This window comes from Amblyomma maculatum, chromosome 10 (genome assembly GCF_055883805.1).
Source record: "Amblyomma maculatum isolate TAMU_Amacu chromosome 10, ASM5588380v1, whole genome shotgun sequence".
NCBI classification, from domain to species: Eukaryota; Metazoa; Arthropoda; class Arachnida; order Ixodida; family Ixodidae; genus Amblyomma; species Amblyomma maculatum.
Window position 1 is genome coordinate 167,460,817 of NC_139353.1, and position 17,321 is coordinate 167,478,137.

The 17,321-nt window shown below is 43.7% G+C and overlaps 1 protein-coding gene across 1 annotated transcript in view; it reads right to left on the reverse strand.

Annotated features, from left to right (window-relative positions):
• LOC146177873 (trypsin-2-like) overlaps positions 1-17,321 on the reverse strand; it is a 197,047-nt gene that overhangs the window by 126,057 nt on the left and 53,669 nt on the right. The window contains exon 3 of the mRNA XM_084581654.1: positions 10,106-10,209. Within this exon, the coding sequence (XP_084437780.1) occupies positions 10,106-10,209 (104 nt within the window). The remainder of the gene's footprint in view (positions 1-10,105; positions 10,210-17,321) is intronic.

Consider the following 17,321-nt stretch of genomic DNA (forward strand, 5'->3'; position numbering starts at 1 on the left):
CCACCAGTTTCGTTTGTTATGTTTGTATGTGCGTTGCGCTTTATTCTATTTTGATTGCATGAAAAATGCTGCCTGAGTTACGTCTTTTTCTGGCACGAGTGAAAATCCTAAATACACGTCCCTTGACACACACTTTGTTTCCTTATGCCGGCATACCAAGATTTTTCTTCGTATTGCCTTTCTTCTCTCGCTCTGGTTCACTTAATTCGAAGGTTCCAGGCATGTGTTTGTTGCAACAGATGTTTGGTTTGGGCTAGTTGGTAGCAGTTTCTTGAAGACATAGCGCAAAAAAGAGACGGGGACAACACAGATGTAGACAGGACAGGCGCTAACTGACAACTTTATTTTCGAGGAAAACCGCAGCACAATTTATGTCAAAACTCACGTGACAATCAAGGGGCCTTATACTACGACCAAATACAGTTTGACAAAGGGCGGCCGACAATCTTGACCCGGAGAAACCAAAAAAGAAACAAGGGGGCCGGATAGCATTATCAACAGATTATATAAAACTCATTGTGAATATAATACAACAGATGGGGTGCGAACAACATCATGGCCAAGGGACGGTGCCACCCAACCACAGCAACGAGCGAGCCTAAAAGTGCTCAAAACAAGGGAAGTAAAAACAGTCATAGGTCAATACCAAAAAAACGTGCGAGGCAAAAGCAGAGTCCGAACTAAAAACAGATAAAACGTGCGAAGCAAAAGCAGAGTCACAACTAAAAACAGATGACACGTGCGAAGCAAAAGCAGAGTCAAAACTAAAGACATATATGAAACGTGCGAAGCAAACGCGGAGTCATAAGCTAAATCAGACCATACGTGGGAAGCAAAAGCAGAGTCAAAACTAAAAAAACTAAAAACAGACTCAGGAGTGTAGAAGGCTCCCCACTAAAACATTGAAGTGCTAAGCAAGAATAATCAGGATGGGCGAGTGGAAGAACAATTATGAAGAATGAGAAAATCAGGGGAGTAAACACACCAAAAACCGGGAAGTAAAAGCAATTCCACAGACGATAACTCGTTTCATAACAGTCAGCAACCGGTTGCTTGTGGTAATAAAGCAAAAAGGTTTAAAACACCTACATGTGGCCATCAAAGAATTCAAATTCGCTTTCAAGAAGGTTGATAGAAGGTACGCTGACGCAATCCTGACCGGCCTTCCTAATGAAGTATGCCTCCATGACTTCGCGCTCAGTTTTTTCTTTGGCTGATCTTAAGAAATCTGTACTATCTAAGAGCGGATGACATGCGTTAGTTGGATCAGTTTTACAAGCTTTACAATGTTCGGCGAGGTTAGTACCCGATTTGTTGCGTACGCATAGTCTGTGTTCTCTCGCCCTCTCATTGAAACACCTTCCAGTTTGTCCGATGTACTGGAGCCCGCAACTGATTGGAATCCTGTACACGACATTGTCCTTGCATTCCGTGAATTTAGTTTGATGCTTCTTCGTGCATGCTACTTGCTTTTTCATCTTTCTAGTGCATACTTTCGATAGTTTGCATGGTGCAGAGAAAACAATTTTGACGTTATAACGTGCTGCCAGTTTTTTGAAGTTATGTGAAAACCTGTGGAAGTATGGAATCACCTGGACTGGCATCTTACTCTTGCTTACTTCGTTTCCCTGCTTACTACGTTGACTGTTTGAGGCTTTTAGGTTTTGCAGAAGGCTTTCACACACTGCTACAATAACGTCAGGGGGGAAACCTGCGTCTTGTAGACGCTTGAATTGCTCATTCATGCTAGTAGCCATGCGGTGGGTACAGGATTTTGTTGTGGCACCATGAAGACAGGAAAACACGATGCCACGCTTCACAACCTTGGAGTGTGCACTGTCAAAACATAACAGGCGCTTTTTTGTGCGCGGACGGTACATCCAGCACAGCGTGTGGCCGTTAAAATCCAGCTCAATATCTAAAAACTGAATGAGGCCATCTGTAGGCGATTCCCATGTGAACTTTAAACCGGAACCGTGATCAGAAAAGATGCTGAGCACCTCCTTGACAACATCACTTTGTCTAGCTTGACATTTACTAAAAAATGATCAAAAAGTCATCAACGTATCTGACCACTTTTTTAACTGGAAGGTTTGAAAGATTGGTTTGAATACGTTTGTCGACTGCAGATAAAAATATATCACACAGCACAGGAGCGACCGACGAACCGATGCAGATGCCTTTTTTCTGGATAAAGAATTGTCCGTCTGAGCAAATAGCTGTTGAATCAAGGTAGTATTCTAGCAGAGAAAGGAAAGAATCGCTCCTAGTTCCCGCACTGTTCTGGAATGCTACTTCCCCGCTTTCCGAGATCGAATCGCGGAGCACCATGAGCAGATCTTCATGAGGAACGGAGTAATAAAGGTCTTCTATGTCAACTGAAAAGCCACTCACTGCGCAGAAGGAATTTTGTTCAAGAATGCCGACCATTTCTTTGGAACTTCGAATGATGAAGGGATCTTCAAGCTTCAAGGTTTTAAGACACCGTTGCAGGTATGAACTCACTAGCTTTTGCCATGTGCCGTTCTCAGACACTATGACCCTAAAAGGGCATTCAGGTTTATGTGTTTTAGCGGTATAAAACACTTCTAAAAACCCGCTTTTCGTCTTATCCACTGCTCTCCTCAGGGTTTCAAGGCCTAGATCTTCCAGTAGCTGAATGGCAGCACGTCGACATCGCTTTGGATCAAACTTGACTTTTTTAAAATTCTTCTCAATGGCGGTTAGGGCTTTTTCTTGAAACATGCCAACCGGTAAGATGGTAAAGCCATCTTCTTTATCGCACTGCAAAGCGGCTAGATTCTGTCGGTGGAGATAACTTGTAATTTTTCGGAACGGTGGTTTTCCCTTGACCAGGTGTCCTTCGTTACTCCTGAGGCAGGCCACCCCAGCTTCAATTAGACGGTCTTTGTTATTTTCCGTGGCTCTCGAAGCAGTTTGACGCACTAGCGAAATCAATGTTTCCCTTTGCACGGAAGGCTGAAAGGCAAACTTTGGTCCTTTTTCTAAGATGCTCCGAATTTCAGGGGAAATGACAACGTTACCCAAAACGGTAACGCCTTCTCCTGTCTGCTTTGAAGCCTTGTTCGCTTTTGGTAGGCCAGATAGCGCTCGCTGCCACAAGAACTCTGTTGTCTGCGCCGCTAATTTCTTGAATGCCGCTAATGTTCTGGCGCTACTTGTTTGCTGCTCCAAAACGAGGATCCGAAGCCAGTCGTGGAATAGCCTAACTTGTCTCCAGTACTCACTTTTCAGGATCTTGCATATTCTCCGCGTGTGTCCCCAAGATGGCGCCACAGCTCCAAATAAGGCTTGCACTTCCCACGGGACGAGGCGTCGTTTCAAGCAGAACGCCAGTACCCTTGACTGACATGTGGTCGAAGCGATGAGGTTAACACACGAAATGACAGGATTGCCCGCTGCAGGAGAAGATAGGAAAGAGCCCAATGTAGGAGAAATATGATGCAACAGATGTTTGGTTTGGGCTAGTTGGTAGCAGTTTCTTGAAGACATAGCGCAAAAAAGAGACGGGGACAACACAGATGTAGACAGGACAGGCGCTAACTGACAACTTTATTTTCGAGGAAAACCGCAGCACAATTTATGTCAAAACTCACGTGACAATCAAGGGGCCTTATACTACGACCAAATACAGTTTGACAAAGGGCGGCCGACAATCTTGACCCGGAGAAACCAAAAAAGAAACAAGGGGGCCGGATAGCATTATCAACAGATTATATAAAACTCATTGTGAAATAATACAACAGATGGGGTGCGAACAACATCATTGCCAAGGGACGGTGCCACCCAACCACAGCAACGAGCGAGCCTAAAAGGGCTCAAAACAAGGGAAGTAAAAACAGTCATAGGTCAATACCAAAAAAACGTGCGAGGCAAAAGCAGAGTCCGAACTAAAAACAGATAAAACGTGCGAAGCAAAAGCAGAGTCACAACTAAAAACAGATGACACGTGCGAAGCAAAAGCAGAGTCAAAACTAAAGACGTATATGAAACGTGCGAAGCAAACGCGGAGTCATAAGCTAAATCAGACCATACGTGGGAAGCAAAAGCAGAGTCAAAACTAAAAAAACTAAAAACAGACTCAGGAGTGTAGAAGGCTCCCCACTAAAACATTGAAGTGCTAAGCAAGAATAATCAGGATGGGCGAGTGGAAGAACAATTATGAAGAATGAGAAAATCAGGGGAGTAAACACACCAAAAACCGGGAAGTAAAAGCAATTCCACAGACGATAACTCGTTTCATAACAGTCAGCAACCGGTTGCTTGTGGTAATAAAGCAAAAAGGTTTAAAACACCTACATGTGGCCATCAAGGAATTCAAATTCGCTTTCAAGAAGGTTGATAGAAGGTACGCTGACGCAATCCTGACCGGCCTTCCTAATGAAGTATGCCTCCATGACTTCGCGCTCAGTTTTTTCTTTGGCTGATCTTAAGAAATCTGTACTATCTAAGAGCGGATGACATGCGTTAGTTGGATCAGTTTTACAAGCTTTACAATGTTCGGCGAGGTTAGTACCCGATTTGTTGCGTACGCATAGTCTGTGTTCTCTCGCCCTCTCATTGAAACACCTTCCAGTTTGTCCGATGTACTGGAGCCCGCAACTGATTGGAATCCTGTACACGACATTTTCCTTGCATTCCGTGAATTTAGTTTGATGCTTCTTCGTGCATGCTACTTGCTTTTTCATCTTTCTAGTGCATACTTTCGATAGTTTGCATGGTGCAGAGAAAACAATTTTGACGTTATAACGTGCTGCCAGTTTTTTGAAGTTATGTGAAAACCTGTGGAAGTATGGAATCACCTGGACTGGCATCTTACTCTTGCTTACTTCGTTTCCCTGCTTACTACGTTGACTGTTTGAGGCTTTTAGGTTTTGCAGAAGGCTTTCACACACTGCTACAATAACGTCAGGGGGGAAACCTGCGTCTTGTAGACGCTTGAATTGCTCATTCATGCTAGTAGCCATGCGGTGGGTACAGGATTTTGTTGTGGCACCGTGAAGACAGGAAAACACGATGCCACGCTTCACAACCTTGGAGTGTGCACTGTCAAAACATAACAGGCGCTTTTTTGTGCGCGGACGGTACATCCAGCACAGCGTGTGGCCGTTAAAATCCAGCTCAATATCTAAAAACTGAATGAGGCCATCTGTAGGCGATTCCCATGTGAACTTTAAACCGGAACCGTGATCAGAAAAGATGCTGAGCACCTCCTTGACAACATCTGTGTGATATATTTTTATCTGCAGTCGACAAACGTATTCAAACCAATCTTTCAAACCTTCCAGTTAAAAAAGTGGTCAGATACGTTGATGACTTTTTGATCATTTTTAGTAAATGTCAAGCTAGACAAAATGATGTTGTCAAGGAGGTGCTCAGCATCTTTTCTGATCACGGTTCCGGTTTAAAGTTCACATGGGAATCGCCTACAGATGGCCTCATTCAGTTTTTAGATATTGAGCTGGATTTTAACGGCCACACGCTGAGCTGGATGTACCGTCCGCGCACAAAAAAGCGCCTGTTATGTTTTGACAGTGCACACTCCAAGGTTGTGAAGCGTGGCATCGTGTTTTCCTGTCTTCACGGTGCCACAACAAAATCCTGTACCCACCGCATGGCTACTAGCATGAATGAGCAATTCAAGCGTCTACAAGACGCAGGTTTCCCCCCTGACGTTATTGTAGCAGTGTGTGAAAGCCTTCTGCAAAACCTAAAAGCCTCAAACAGTCAACGTAGTAAGCAGGGAAACGAAGTAAGCAAGAGTAAGATGCCAGTCCAGGTGATTCCATACTTCCACAGGTTTTCACATAACTTCAAAAAACTGGCAGCACGTTATAACGTCAAAATTGTTTTCTCTGCACCATGCAAACTATCGAAAGTATGCACTAGAAAGATGAAAAAGCAAGTAGCATGCACGAAGAAGCATCAAACTAAATTCACGGAATGCAAGGAAAATGTCGTGTACAGGATTCCAATCAGTTGCGGGCTCCAGTACATCGGACAAACTGGAAGGTGTTTCAATGAGAGGGCGAGAGAACACAGACTATGCGTACGCAACAAATCGGGTACTAACCTCGCCGAACATTGTAAAGCTTGTAAAACTGATCCAACTAACGCATGTCATCCGCTCTTAGATAGTACAGATTTCTTAAGATCAGCCAAAGAAAAAACTGAGCGCGAAGTCATGGAGGCATACTTCATTAGGAAGGCCGGTCAGGATTGCGTTAGCGTACCTTCTATCAACCTTCTTGAAAGCGAATTTGAATTCCTTGATGGCCACATGTAGGTGTTTTAAACCTTTTTGCTTTATTACCACAAGCAACCGGTTGCTGACTGTTATGAAACGAGTTATCGTCTGTGGAATTGCTTTTACTTCCCGGTTTTTGGTGTGTTTACTCCCCTGATTTTCTCATTCTTCATAATTGTTCTTCCACTCGCCCATCCTGATTATTCTTGCTTAGCACTTCAATGTTTTAGTGGGGAGCCTTCTACACTCCTGAGTCTGTTTTTAGTTTTTTTAGTTTTGACTCTGCTTTTGCTTCCCACGTATGGTCTGATTTAGCTTATGACTCCGCGTTTGCTTCGCACGTTTCATATATGTCTTTAGTTTTGACTCTGCTTTTGCTTCGCACGTGTCATCTGTTTTTAGTTGTGACTCTGCTTTTGCTTCGCACGTTTTATCTGTTTTTATTTCGGACTCTGCTTTTGCCTCGCACGTTTTTTTGGTATTGACCTATGACTGTTTTTACTTCCCTTGTTTTGAGCCCTTTTAGGCTCGCTCGTTGCTGTGGTTGGGTGGCACCGTCCCTTGGCCATGATGTTGTTCGCACCCCATCTGTTGTATTATTTTCACAATGAGTTTTATATAATCTGTTGATAATGCTATCCGGCCCCCTTGTTTCTTTTTTGGTTTCTCCGGGTCAAGATTGTCGGCCGCCCTTTGTCAAACTGTATTTGGTCGTAGTATAAGGCCCCTTGATTGTCACGTGAGTTTTGACATAAATTGTGCTGCTGTTTTCCTCGAAAATAAAGTTGTCAGTTAGCGCCTGTCCTGTCTACATCTGTGTTGTCCCCGTCTCTTTTTTGCGCTATGTCTTCAAGAATGTGTTTGTTGTTTAGGGGAAAACGCGTTTTCGTTCCGTTATTTTCCTTCTCTTTTGCTTACTGCCAACCGGAGGTAGCTTAAGATAAGCGAAGCGGAAAGATTGCACTTCACTTCCCCACGGAGAAACTGAAACACGCGGCCTTGGATATCGTCGAATGTAATGTGAATTAGTCCTGCGCGATAGCTACCGGAACACCTTGGTGAACTTCTTTAACTAAAATGCAAGTGCAAATTATGTGTTCAAGCAGCGAAAGCATTCCGCACGATGGTAATATAAGGCTATACCAAATTTGTGGAAATGTCCAACCGAAAAACAAACTGAAGGAATTTTCGGTTGTCACAATACAATTTCATTTCTACTGTTGTCGGGCTAGTTGGTACTGCGTAATATTGAGTGCAGAAACTGTGACAAATACAAGAAGCGCCTGTCATTCGTCGTATGTGCCTCTTTTTTTTCTCGATATTTATTGCCTCAGCGCATCAGTAGGGTATGAGATGAAGGATGAATAAATGATTAAATGAATGAAAAAAGGTTGGCTGATTTTATGAAGTCTAGGAATCAGCGATGATGAGGTCCCTGCGTCCAAGCGACATATGAGGCAGGATTGGTTGCTGGTGCCGGATTCAGGTGCCGGATTCGTGTTGGTTTCAGTGTTGGGCAGTCCCATAGCAAGTGGTGAATGCCGGCCTCAACATCTTTGTTTTTGCAGATCGGGCACCCTTGGCGGGGTTATAAGTGTCGGCAATATGACCAAGTCCTAGTGACAGCTAGTGTGAGGGCAACACCGACCCGGATCTTCCGAAGCGCAACCTCCTCTGCACGGGTGAGACCGCGGGGAGGGGATACCACACACGGAGGGATAATTGCACGTATGCGGCCCCGGAGGTGTTCCTTTCTTGATAAAATGAGGGTAGCGTCATCCACTTCAAGGAGCCATGGGATTGATGCGTCTTGGTTCACGAGGCGGGTCGCTAAATCAGCTTGACTTGGGAAGGCAGCAGATCCCGTGGGACCCACTCAATGTGTACTGACTGTGGGATGCGCGCCGCAAGCTGGTAGATGTCTTGGCAAATTTTAGGGCAGCGGCTGACACGTCCGAGCAACCGTACTGCTTGAAGTGCGTCAGTGCGGATGACAACGTGGGCTGCAGGGAACATGGTTATGGAAGCCACGGAGCAGAGTGCCTCCTGAACTGCCACGAGCTCAGCGCAGAAAGATGTAAGTGGTTCCGAAAGCTGAAACGTAGTAGTCTGATTCAGGCTAGGTCTCCGTGGACAGTCGATTGCTGTTTAGGCTTCACAGCCTTGCAGGCTTCCATTCACGTCCACTACAATGGAATCGTGAGGCAGGTGAGTATCTTGCTCTTCTAATTTCTGGAGAAGCAACGATGCTGAGTTGACAGACGTTGGTCTGCGGATATCAGTTGGCTTGTTGTCTCCTAACTGTACAAAGTTCCAGGGAGGGAGAACGGGTGCAGGTGGCTGAAGAATAATGTGTGACGTTGCATACGCCCTCAGTGCTTGCGTGGAATGTGACAAAGCTGCCTTGAGTCTGCGAACATCACGGCGCTGCTGCACCAGTTCATCGATGGTGTTGAGCTGCGCATAGTCGTGGAAGGCATGTTACGGTCCTCATAGCTTTCCAGTCTACGGTTTCAAGGCGATCCCATTGTGCTCTTGTAAGATGCTGGAACTGGGCTTGATAAACAATACGTGGCTGCAGCACCGCCCTCACCAAATGGCGTGCAACAGACGAGCCAGCGCCACCCGTTTTAGGTGCAATTCTTCTTAATAAACTCATAGTTTGAAGTGCTTGCTTTTTTGCCTGGGAAAGCCAAGCAGTCGCTGATCCTGATCGGTGAATTGTTAAGCCCAGAAATTTCAGGCTCGAACTTTCTTGTAGGGGGGTGCCTGATAGAAAGAGACGAATTGCATTTGTGTTTACCGCGTCCCCAGCGGTTGGCGACTGATGTGTATGTAGTTTTACACACAGAAAGTTGAAGGCCAATGGAGGATGCCTAATCAAAGCTAACGTCTAAGGCTTACTGAAGGGCGGTCTCTTGAGTCAGAATATCATGGTGAGTGCGATATCATCTGCGTATTGCAAAAACTTAATTTCAGGGTAAGCGCCACGCCAATGGGATGAAAGTAATATTGAACAACGTCGGAGACAATACTGATCTCTGGTGCACGCCACGTAGTGAAACGAATGAACCAACTGGGTCACCACTGAGGCGTATTGCAAATTTTCTTCCGTTCAAAAATGATGGGACAAAAGTGCGTACTCTCGGAGGCAGATGAAGCCTGTTAATGGAATTCAGGATTGCAGCGTGACTTATGTTGTCATATGCCTTTTCAACGTCCATTGCTAATATGATACGTACATTGCGGCTGCAGGTAGATGATAGAACTGCTGATGCCAAGACAGCGTACTCTGTACCTATGTATGGACGAAATCCAATTTGAGCTGCTGTTCAAAACCGTGCTGTTCAAGCCACCAAGAAAGTCATGTGGCTAGCATTTTCTCAAAAAGCTTGCAAAGTGTTGATGTTAAGGAGATTGGTCGCAAATTGTGTGTGTCTCTTCTTGTCTTCGTCAAAGGTTTCGCGCTAACTTCATCTACATTACAACAAAATTTCTGTTTTTTCTTGACAGTGAACCTGCTGTGACAACAGAAATTCCGGTAGTAACACTAACAGTTTGCGTAATTACAGCAGAGCAGTGGTAACAAGTTTCGGACTAGAGAAGAGTGCGACAGAGAAAATAACAAAACTAAAAAAGTACTGCGAACTACAGAAAAGTCTGCCGTTACGACGCAACTACACAATACTTTGACGTATTTTTGACACGCTTCAGTGGTTTATTTTTGGACGGGCTGCCAGCAAAGCTAGTAAATGTATTAGTGAGAAATTGCATTCAGAGCGCAGCTGCTGCGGTTTTGTGAAGCAAATATGAACAGCGAGAAGTGCGTCTACTTACCTGTAGAAGGTGCAGTGTCCCGCGGTCAGAACGTGTCTCTGTGTTATGATTGTTCCGGTGCAGTAGCGGTAAACGCCGGACACGGTCCTGGTCACCAGTAAAACCTGATGTGCAAAAACGTGAGGCAGCAAATGCGATAGAATTTACAGACCAGAAAGCCTCATTTCAACACAAAATAATAATTTAAACTTTTAAGCCACGTTTGCTGTTTCTGCTACATTTTTACTCATTGTAGCATTGGTTACATTAATTTTGCAAAAAAAAAAAAATCTGATTATCACGAGCAACGTCTAGAGTTTTCTGCTATAATATTTCGGAATTCATTACCCGAAGAAATAACACAATCGACAAAATATTTCGGCTCAACAAAAGACTAAAAACATTCATCATGTCATCCCATACATAGTCCTTTTTTGATGTTTTGTATATACAAGTTCTTAAGTGATTTTTAACTAAATAAAACTTGAAATTTCTCCAACCAACACTTTTATTTATAAAACCCGACGTTTCGGAGCCGGCTCGGCTCCTTCTTCAGGGGTGCATGACGCGGGGCTGCGTGCAGCTATAAGTAAAGGAATGGTCGGGGGGAGAAGAAGGTGGGGGGGGGGGGGGAGAATGGGGAGGGGGTGAGATGTGTGTGAAAGAAATGAGAAGGAAGGAGGGGGGTTTAGACGAGTGAGGGTGCCGCAGGTGCAGGTGTGCTCGCTGGCGACTTTTTCTTTTCTTCTGTGAAGTGGCCAGGAGAGAGCGAAGACCTTGCAAGTATACAGCAGGGAGGTTGCCTATTGTCCGGTTGATGTTATTTGCGGTAGACTGTATGTGCCATGACTCGAGGAGGCGTCTTTTGCGGTAATTGGTCTCGGTCTCCAGGATGAATGTTTCTTCGAAATTTATTCTGTGGTCGGAATCTTCTGAATGTTCAGATACGGGGTAGCGTTCTCTTGAAAAATTTCGTACACCGTTCTTGTGTTGCCGAATTCTTTCTTTTAGGTTTTTTGTTTCGCCAATGTAGCTAGCATCACAGTCGGCGCAGGGAATTTTGTAGACAATGCCTTGGGCTCTTTCTCTTGGTGGTCGATCTTTGGGGAAGGGTAGCAGGCTCCCCAAAGTGTTTGAAGGCTTGTGCGCCACTCGAATTCCCTCTTTTCTTAGAATGCGGGCGATGGTTTCGCTGGCGCCTCGGACATAGGGGACAGTGACGTACTTTTGAGATGTAGTTGTTTGCTGCTGGTTATTTTCTTTTATTTAGTTATCAACCCAACCAGACATGCAAATCTGTCGAAATGTTCAGCTTACGTGATTTTACACTTTTTCTGTTTTATTTGAGCAGAGCGGATACAGCTTCTGCTAGACGGCTACAGGCTGAAGGTTGTGGCGCTTGACGAAGACCTGGCTCTCTGTCACTTAATATTTCTCACTCTTTTTCTCTCATTTTTTGTAAAACGTTTTGCTATGCTGTTCCAGTTAACATCCACATTCCAGTTAACAGTCCCAGTTAACAGTTCATATTTGTGCGTATATTGCACTGATTTGTGCTTGTGTTTGAACATGGCAGCATCTGAATATGTACAGTCGTGAGCAAAAGTGGTATACAACACTCAGCCAGTGACATAGCTAGGGAAAATAACATTTAAATGCCATCTAGCGACAGCGTAAGGGGCAGCGACAGTGATGCATGCATGTGAATGAAATGGGGCACTGCCACTATTGCCTCGATCTTAGATAGCTGTTGCTAGATAAAGTTTGCGAGCACTATTCTGGAACTTTGTCACTGGCTGAGCGTTCTACACCACTTTTGCTCACCAGTTTGGCAGCAGAGCGCAAGCGACGTGCATGGGCTAATTTCTTCTGCCTTTGCAGGTAAGAGACGTGTCTCTAAGGACACTATTTAGCTACTGCGTTTCATGAGCAACGCACTGCTGCGAAGGTTAGTGCCTCGCAACCTGTTTGTTCAATTTGCTTTGTATTATCTTGCCTCATGACAGTTGTGATGAAGGCACTTGAAGATTTCAAACGTGAACTGAGATTGGAGCTGCGTTCGGTAAAAGAGAGTGTCAAATACTGCAGCGACCAAGGTAATCAGTTATGAGGTCAAGGCCCTCAGGAAAGGTGGGATGAGAAGTGCAATGAAGCACTAAGAAATGAAAACAAACGTCTCGGGCAAAGAGTTGAGGAGCTTAAGCTGTACAGCAGGCTGAATAACCTTGAAATAAAGGGCGTAATCAGTTCCGCAGATCCTCTAGATGCAGTAAAGGAGATTGGGGAAACTATTGATGAGCTAATCTCTGATGATGATGTGGACACATGTTACAAGGTTTCGACGCGTAACTCTGACGAGACAAACATTGTCGTCCGTTTTGTTCGCCGAAACAAGCGTCATGCTTTTCTAGCCAAGGCAAAGAAGCAAAGGATCACAAATGAAAAGCTTGGCTACGATGATAAAAGGACGACCTATGCGAATGAGCATTTGACGGCCGCCAATAAGCAGTTACTGGGAGCAGCAAAAGCGCGTAAGAAAGAATTGTCTTGGGATTATGTCTGGACCAGTGGCGGTAAAGTTCTTGCGCGAAAGAGCGAGCTTTCTGACGTAATCATGCTAAAAGTTAAGTCCGACCTGCAGAAGATGACAGAGTAGATGGATGGAGTAGAGGGGTTCACTCGCCTGTTTTCAAGTGCGCTAGATATCGCTATGGATTATCATCCCGTTTGCGCCAATAACGCATGTTTCAATGCCGATTTCACTACAGCAGAGAAAAGATTCTCTATTATTCACCTAAATGTACGTAGCGTGAAAAATAAGGGCGACCAACTTGAGCATTTTTTCACTTCTTTGAATGTGAATTTTGATGCTGTTATTTTGATTGAAACTTGGGCTACATCGCATGAAGATCATTTTCCTTTGGTTGATCATAAGTATAACGACCTTTTGAGGACAAATCGCAGAGGAGGTGGCCTCGCTGTGTATGTAAGGGATGTTTATCCCCATTTTGTTGTTGATGAATTGTCCACTCTGACGCCGAGTGTTGAAGGCTTGACCGTTGCCCTACCACATGTTATCATTGCTGGTATATATAGGCCTCCTGCGCGCAATAGGATGCATTTCTTACATTTTCTTGAGAGCTTCCTTTCAGTTCCACAAAACTGCCACTTGTCCTATTGGTGACATCAACATAAACTTAATGTCTGACGATCTACACTCTCGTGAATGTTTTAGTCTAATCTCCTCACATGCTTGTTTCAATGACATAACTATCCCCACTAGTATACACCTACTACGTCTACACTACTGGGTATCTGTGTTACAAATGAGAAATCTCCTGACACTGCATCTGGCGTACTCTCTGCCGATATAACTGACCGTTTACCCGTTTTTTGTTTCATTTCAATTGGACGCAAAAAAGCCTATAATAGACCTAAATATGAGTTCCGAGATATTAATGATGAATCCCTATGCACATTCATGTCCTTGATTGAAAGTACTAATTGGGACAGCATTTATGAGATAGACGACGCTAATGTGGCATACTCCGCGTTTCTAACCATGTTCTTGCAGTGTTATAACGAGGCTTTCCCTATTCGAGTTTCGACTCGCAACCCGAAAAAGTATAGGAAACCCTGGATGAACAAAACGCTTTATAAAGACATCCAATGCAAAAATAAGATGTACCATAATTTTCTGCTAGCCCGCGATGTTCTCCTCTTCAAAGAATTTAAGAAGTTTAGAAATAGCCTGAATGCTAAGATAAGGCATGCGAAAAGTGAGTATTATATAAACAAATTTTCCCAGGTATATAGTGATGGAACAAAGTTATGGCGAGAGATCAACCAGCTAATGCATAACACGAATCCTGTTGAAATAAATGAAATCTAAACTGCCAGTGGTACGCTATCTGGCTTTGAAATGGTAAATGCAACGAATAGTTTCTTTGTTAATGTCAGAAACCCAGGAAAGAGTGCTTTGGGGAGTAGTCATGTATACAGTGATCCAGTCTGCCCTTTACCTAACTCTTATTTTACTAAAGCCTGTCACCACACATGAAGTCGACAGCATGATTAAAAGCATAAAAAAATGATGTATCTGCTGGGTATGATGAAATAAAACCCATTCCATTAAAACATGTGTCGACCGCAGTGTGTGATATTTTGGTGTATATCATTAATCTACTGTTACAGAGTGGTGTATTCCCAAATGACCTTAAGGTAGCCCGTGTATGCCCGGTGTATAAAGGTGGAAAGAAAAGTGAAATTCCCAACTATCGACCAATCTCTGTTTTTCCGGTAATATCTAAAGTATTTGAAACAGCAATTACCGGTAGGCTAGAAGCATTTTTTTCTAAGCACAACGTTATACACCCCTCTCAATATGGATTTATAAAAGGTAAATGTGCAGAAAAAGCATTATTAGCTGTAAGAGATAGGATCATTGAAAACATTGAGCACCGTAGATACACTCTTGGACTGTTCTTAGACTTTCGCAATGCGTTTGATTGCGTTCAGCATGATATTCTCTTACGAAAGTTGTCTGACTATGGTGTAACAGGCATTGCTTCTAGTTTGATGAGGCATTATTTAAGTAATAGATCGCAGTACGAGGTAGTGGATGGTATCTGTTCTGACAAACAAGTTATTAAACATCGTGTCCCTCAGGGATCTATATTAGGACCCCTTATGTTTATAATCTACATTAATGACATGTCTCGGATACTTGAATCACCTGACATAGTCATGTATGCAGACGACACTATAAAAACCCGTTCCTTGCCTGCTCTAGAAGATATTGTAAATCTTTACCTTGAAAATCGGCATATCTGGCTACAGGCTAATAGACTTAGCCTAAATCTTTCTAAAACGAATTATATTATATTCCGACCAATAAATACTACCGATGACTATTTCTTAAATGTAAGATATGAACAAATACAACTCAAACAAGTCATTAACCATAAACTCCTCGGTGCTTGGTTTAATGAAAATAATTCATGGAACACTCAATTTTCCAAACTGGTTGGCGACATCAGCAGAGTTGCCGGTTGCCTGTACAATATCGCTAGTATAGTACCGGTTTGTGTCAAGTGTTCCATGCGTTGTTCTATTCGTGGCTCACATATTGCATCCTCATTTGAGGTACGACAATATACAGAAACCTTGAGAGATTAATGGTCGTTCAAAAGAGGGCTCTAAGAGCGATTGGAGGGTATTATGGTAGACCACAACATTTGCCTACTGCACCGTTATTCATCAAGCACGATATGCTAAAAGCCAATCAGATTTTTTATTTCCACTTTTTAAAACACAATCATCGGCACAGGCTACATGCATCAATACTAGATCATAGCCTAGCGAGATATGAACTTCGAACCCACAAGAAACTTACCCCTAAAGTTCGAACAAACTACGGCAAACACTAACCTACCAAGTTCCCACCTTCCTTAACAGGCCCAATCTTAATGTTGACTTCTCTGTTAGAAGCAACACATTCAAACGCAACATTAAAGCATACCTAATTGCAAACAATATTCAATTTTCTCCAATCTAACATTTCAAGATTTCTGTATGTTGATCTTAACACTTTGGTTGAATTTTCTTGGTTGGATCAAATGAATCAATCGCCTAGGTTAGCAGCTTATGACTGGATGGCAAATTATGATTCTATTGTATATGACTGTAATACGGTTTATTTTGTTTTTGTTGTGTACTTCTTTTGCTGCTGTCGTTTCACGTGTGTACCAATCTTTTGCGGTATATGCGTTTATTATTTGTGATAGGTTGTATGTGCCTAGATTAATAATGTATTATTTCACTGGTCTATCAAACTTTGCTTAGGTGCCGAGGCCTCGTCAGGTTTTTCAACCTTTTGTCTTGGCTGCCCTTTTCTGTAATAAAAAAGAAACAAAGAAAAGACACCTTTTATATGCTGAAACTTGATACTTCTGAAGTAAAGTTGAACTGAAATCGACAGTGTCCTCGTCACCGGTAAATGCGTGCTACGGCAATGGACGAAAGGCAAACATTTGCCGCTCGAGCTCAACTCGCCCCGCGCTAGAGAATGCAGACTGCCGAGTGGATTGACACTTGTTCTCTAATTAAGGGCAACGTATGGAAATGGTACACAGGAGCACCATGGCAAATGTGTCTTTTTGATCTGCAACGATGCAAGGCAGCATAACAATCCATACTGGGGCAGATAATCTAAATGCAACTAAGAGAATTGTCGTTAGGTTTTTATTTGCTCAAATTCGTGTCGTATCTGCAGGAATGCTCCAACTGTGCATCGTTGTATCACCTCGGTCAGGAGTGCTCAGGCGTGGCTGAAGGCACATTCTCGTCGATGGGCCCGAAAAAGAGAGAAAAGTGGCGGTGCATAACATGCAGATCAGCGGATTCTTCCCAAGGCAGTTCTAGCCAGTTAACAGCTATTGCTGAAAAACTATCGTTGCTGGATTCTATTCGCGAGAAAGTTGAATTTATTTCCCTGGTTCCGTCGAACATAGACGAACTGTTGTGCCTCAAGTCCGAGATCGAAGTACTGAAAACAAAAATGCAGGAAATACACGACTCGGTTGGCTTTCTTTCAAATAAATATGATTCCTTGCTGAAAGAATCAGCAACGCGAGAGAAACAGGAATTGTCTTCTAGAGTGATGGTACTTGAGGATCAGGTCGCTTTGCAGGCAGCTGTCATTCAAGATCTTAGAGGCGAGATAAATGCCTCTGAACAGTATAGTAGGTCCTCAAACCTCGAAATTCATAACCTACCCCAACTTCCTAGTGAAAACTTGACTACTACCGTTGCTGAACTGGCCGCTCAACTGGGCATTGATTCATTCCTGCCAGGTCATGTAGTAGCTGTGCACCGGTTGCCCAGGAAGAGCAAAACAGCTCCAGTTTTAATGCGCTTCCTTTCGGCGGGCATACGTGACAGCTGGCTGGCAAAGCGAAAGAAACTGGAATCTCTGGCGAAGGAAAATGAGCCCTCGGTTTTCTTTGTCGAAAACGACGAAATACAACAGAGAACTGTTCTGGGAGACAAAGACTAAGGCCAAGGAGGCCGAATTCAAGTTCGTATGGGTGAAACATGGCAAAATTTATGCCCGTAAGAAGGAGGGCGACCCAGTTGTGCGCATAATGAGCCCTTGTGACTTGTCTCGGTTAGTCTGACCTCTTCTATTCTCCGCTTTGTCTGTTGTAATGTTTTTCCCTGATTCATGGCTTCGTGC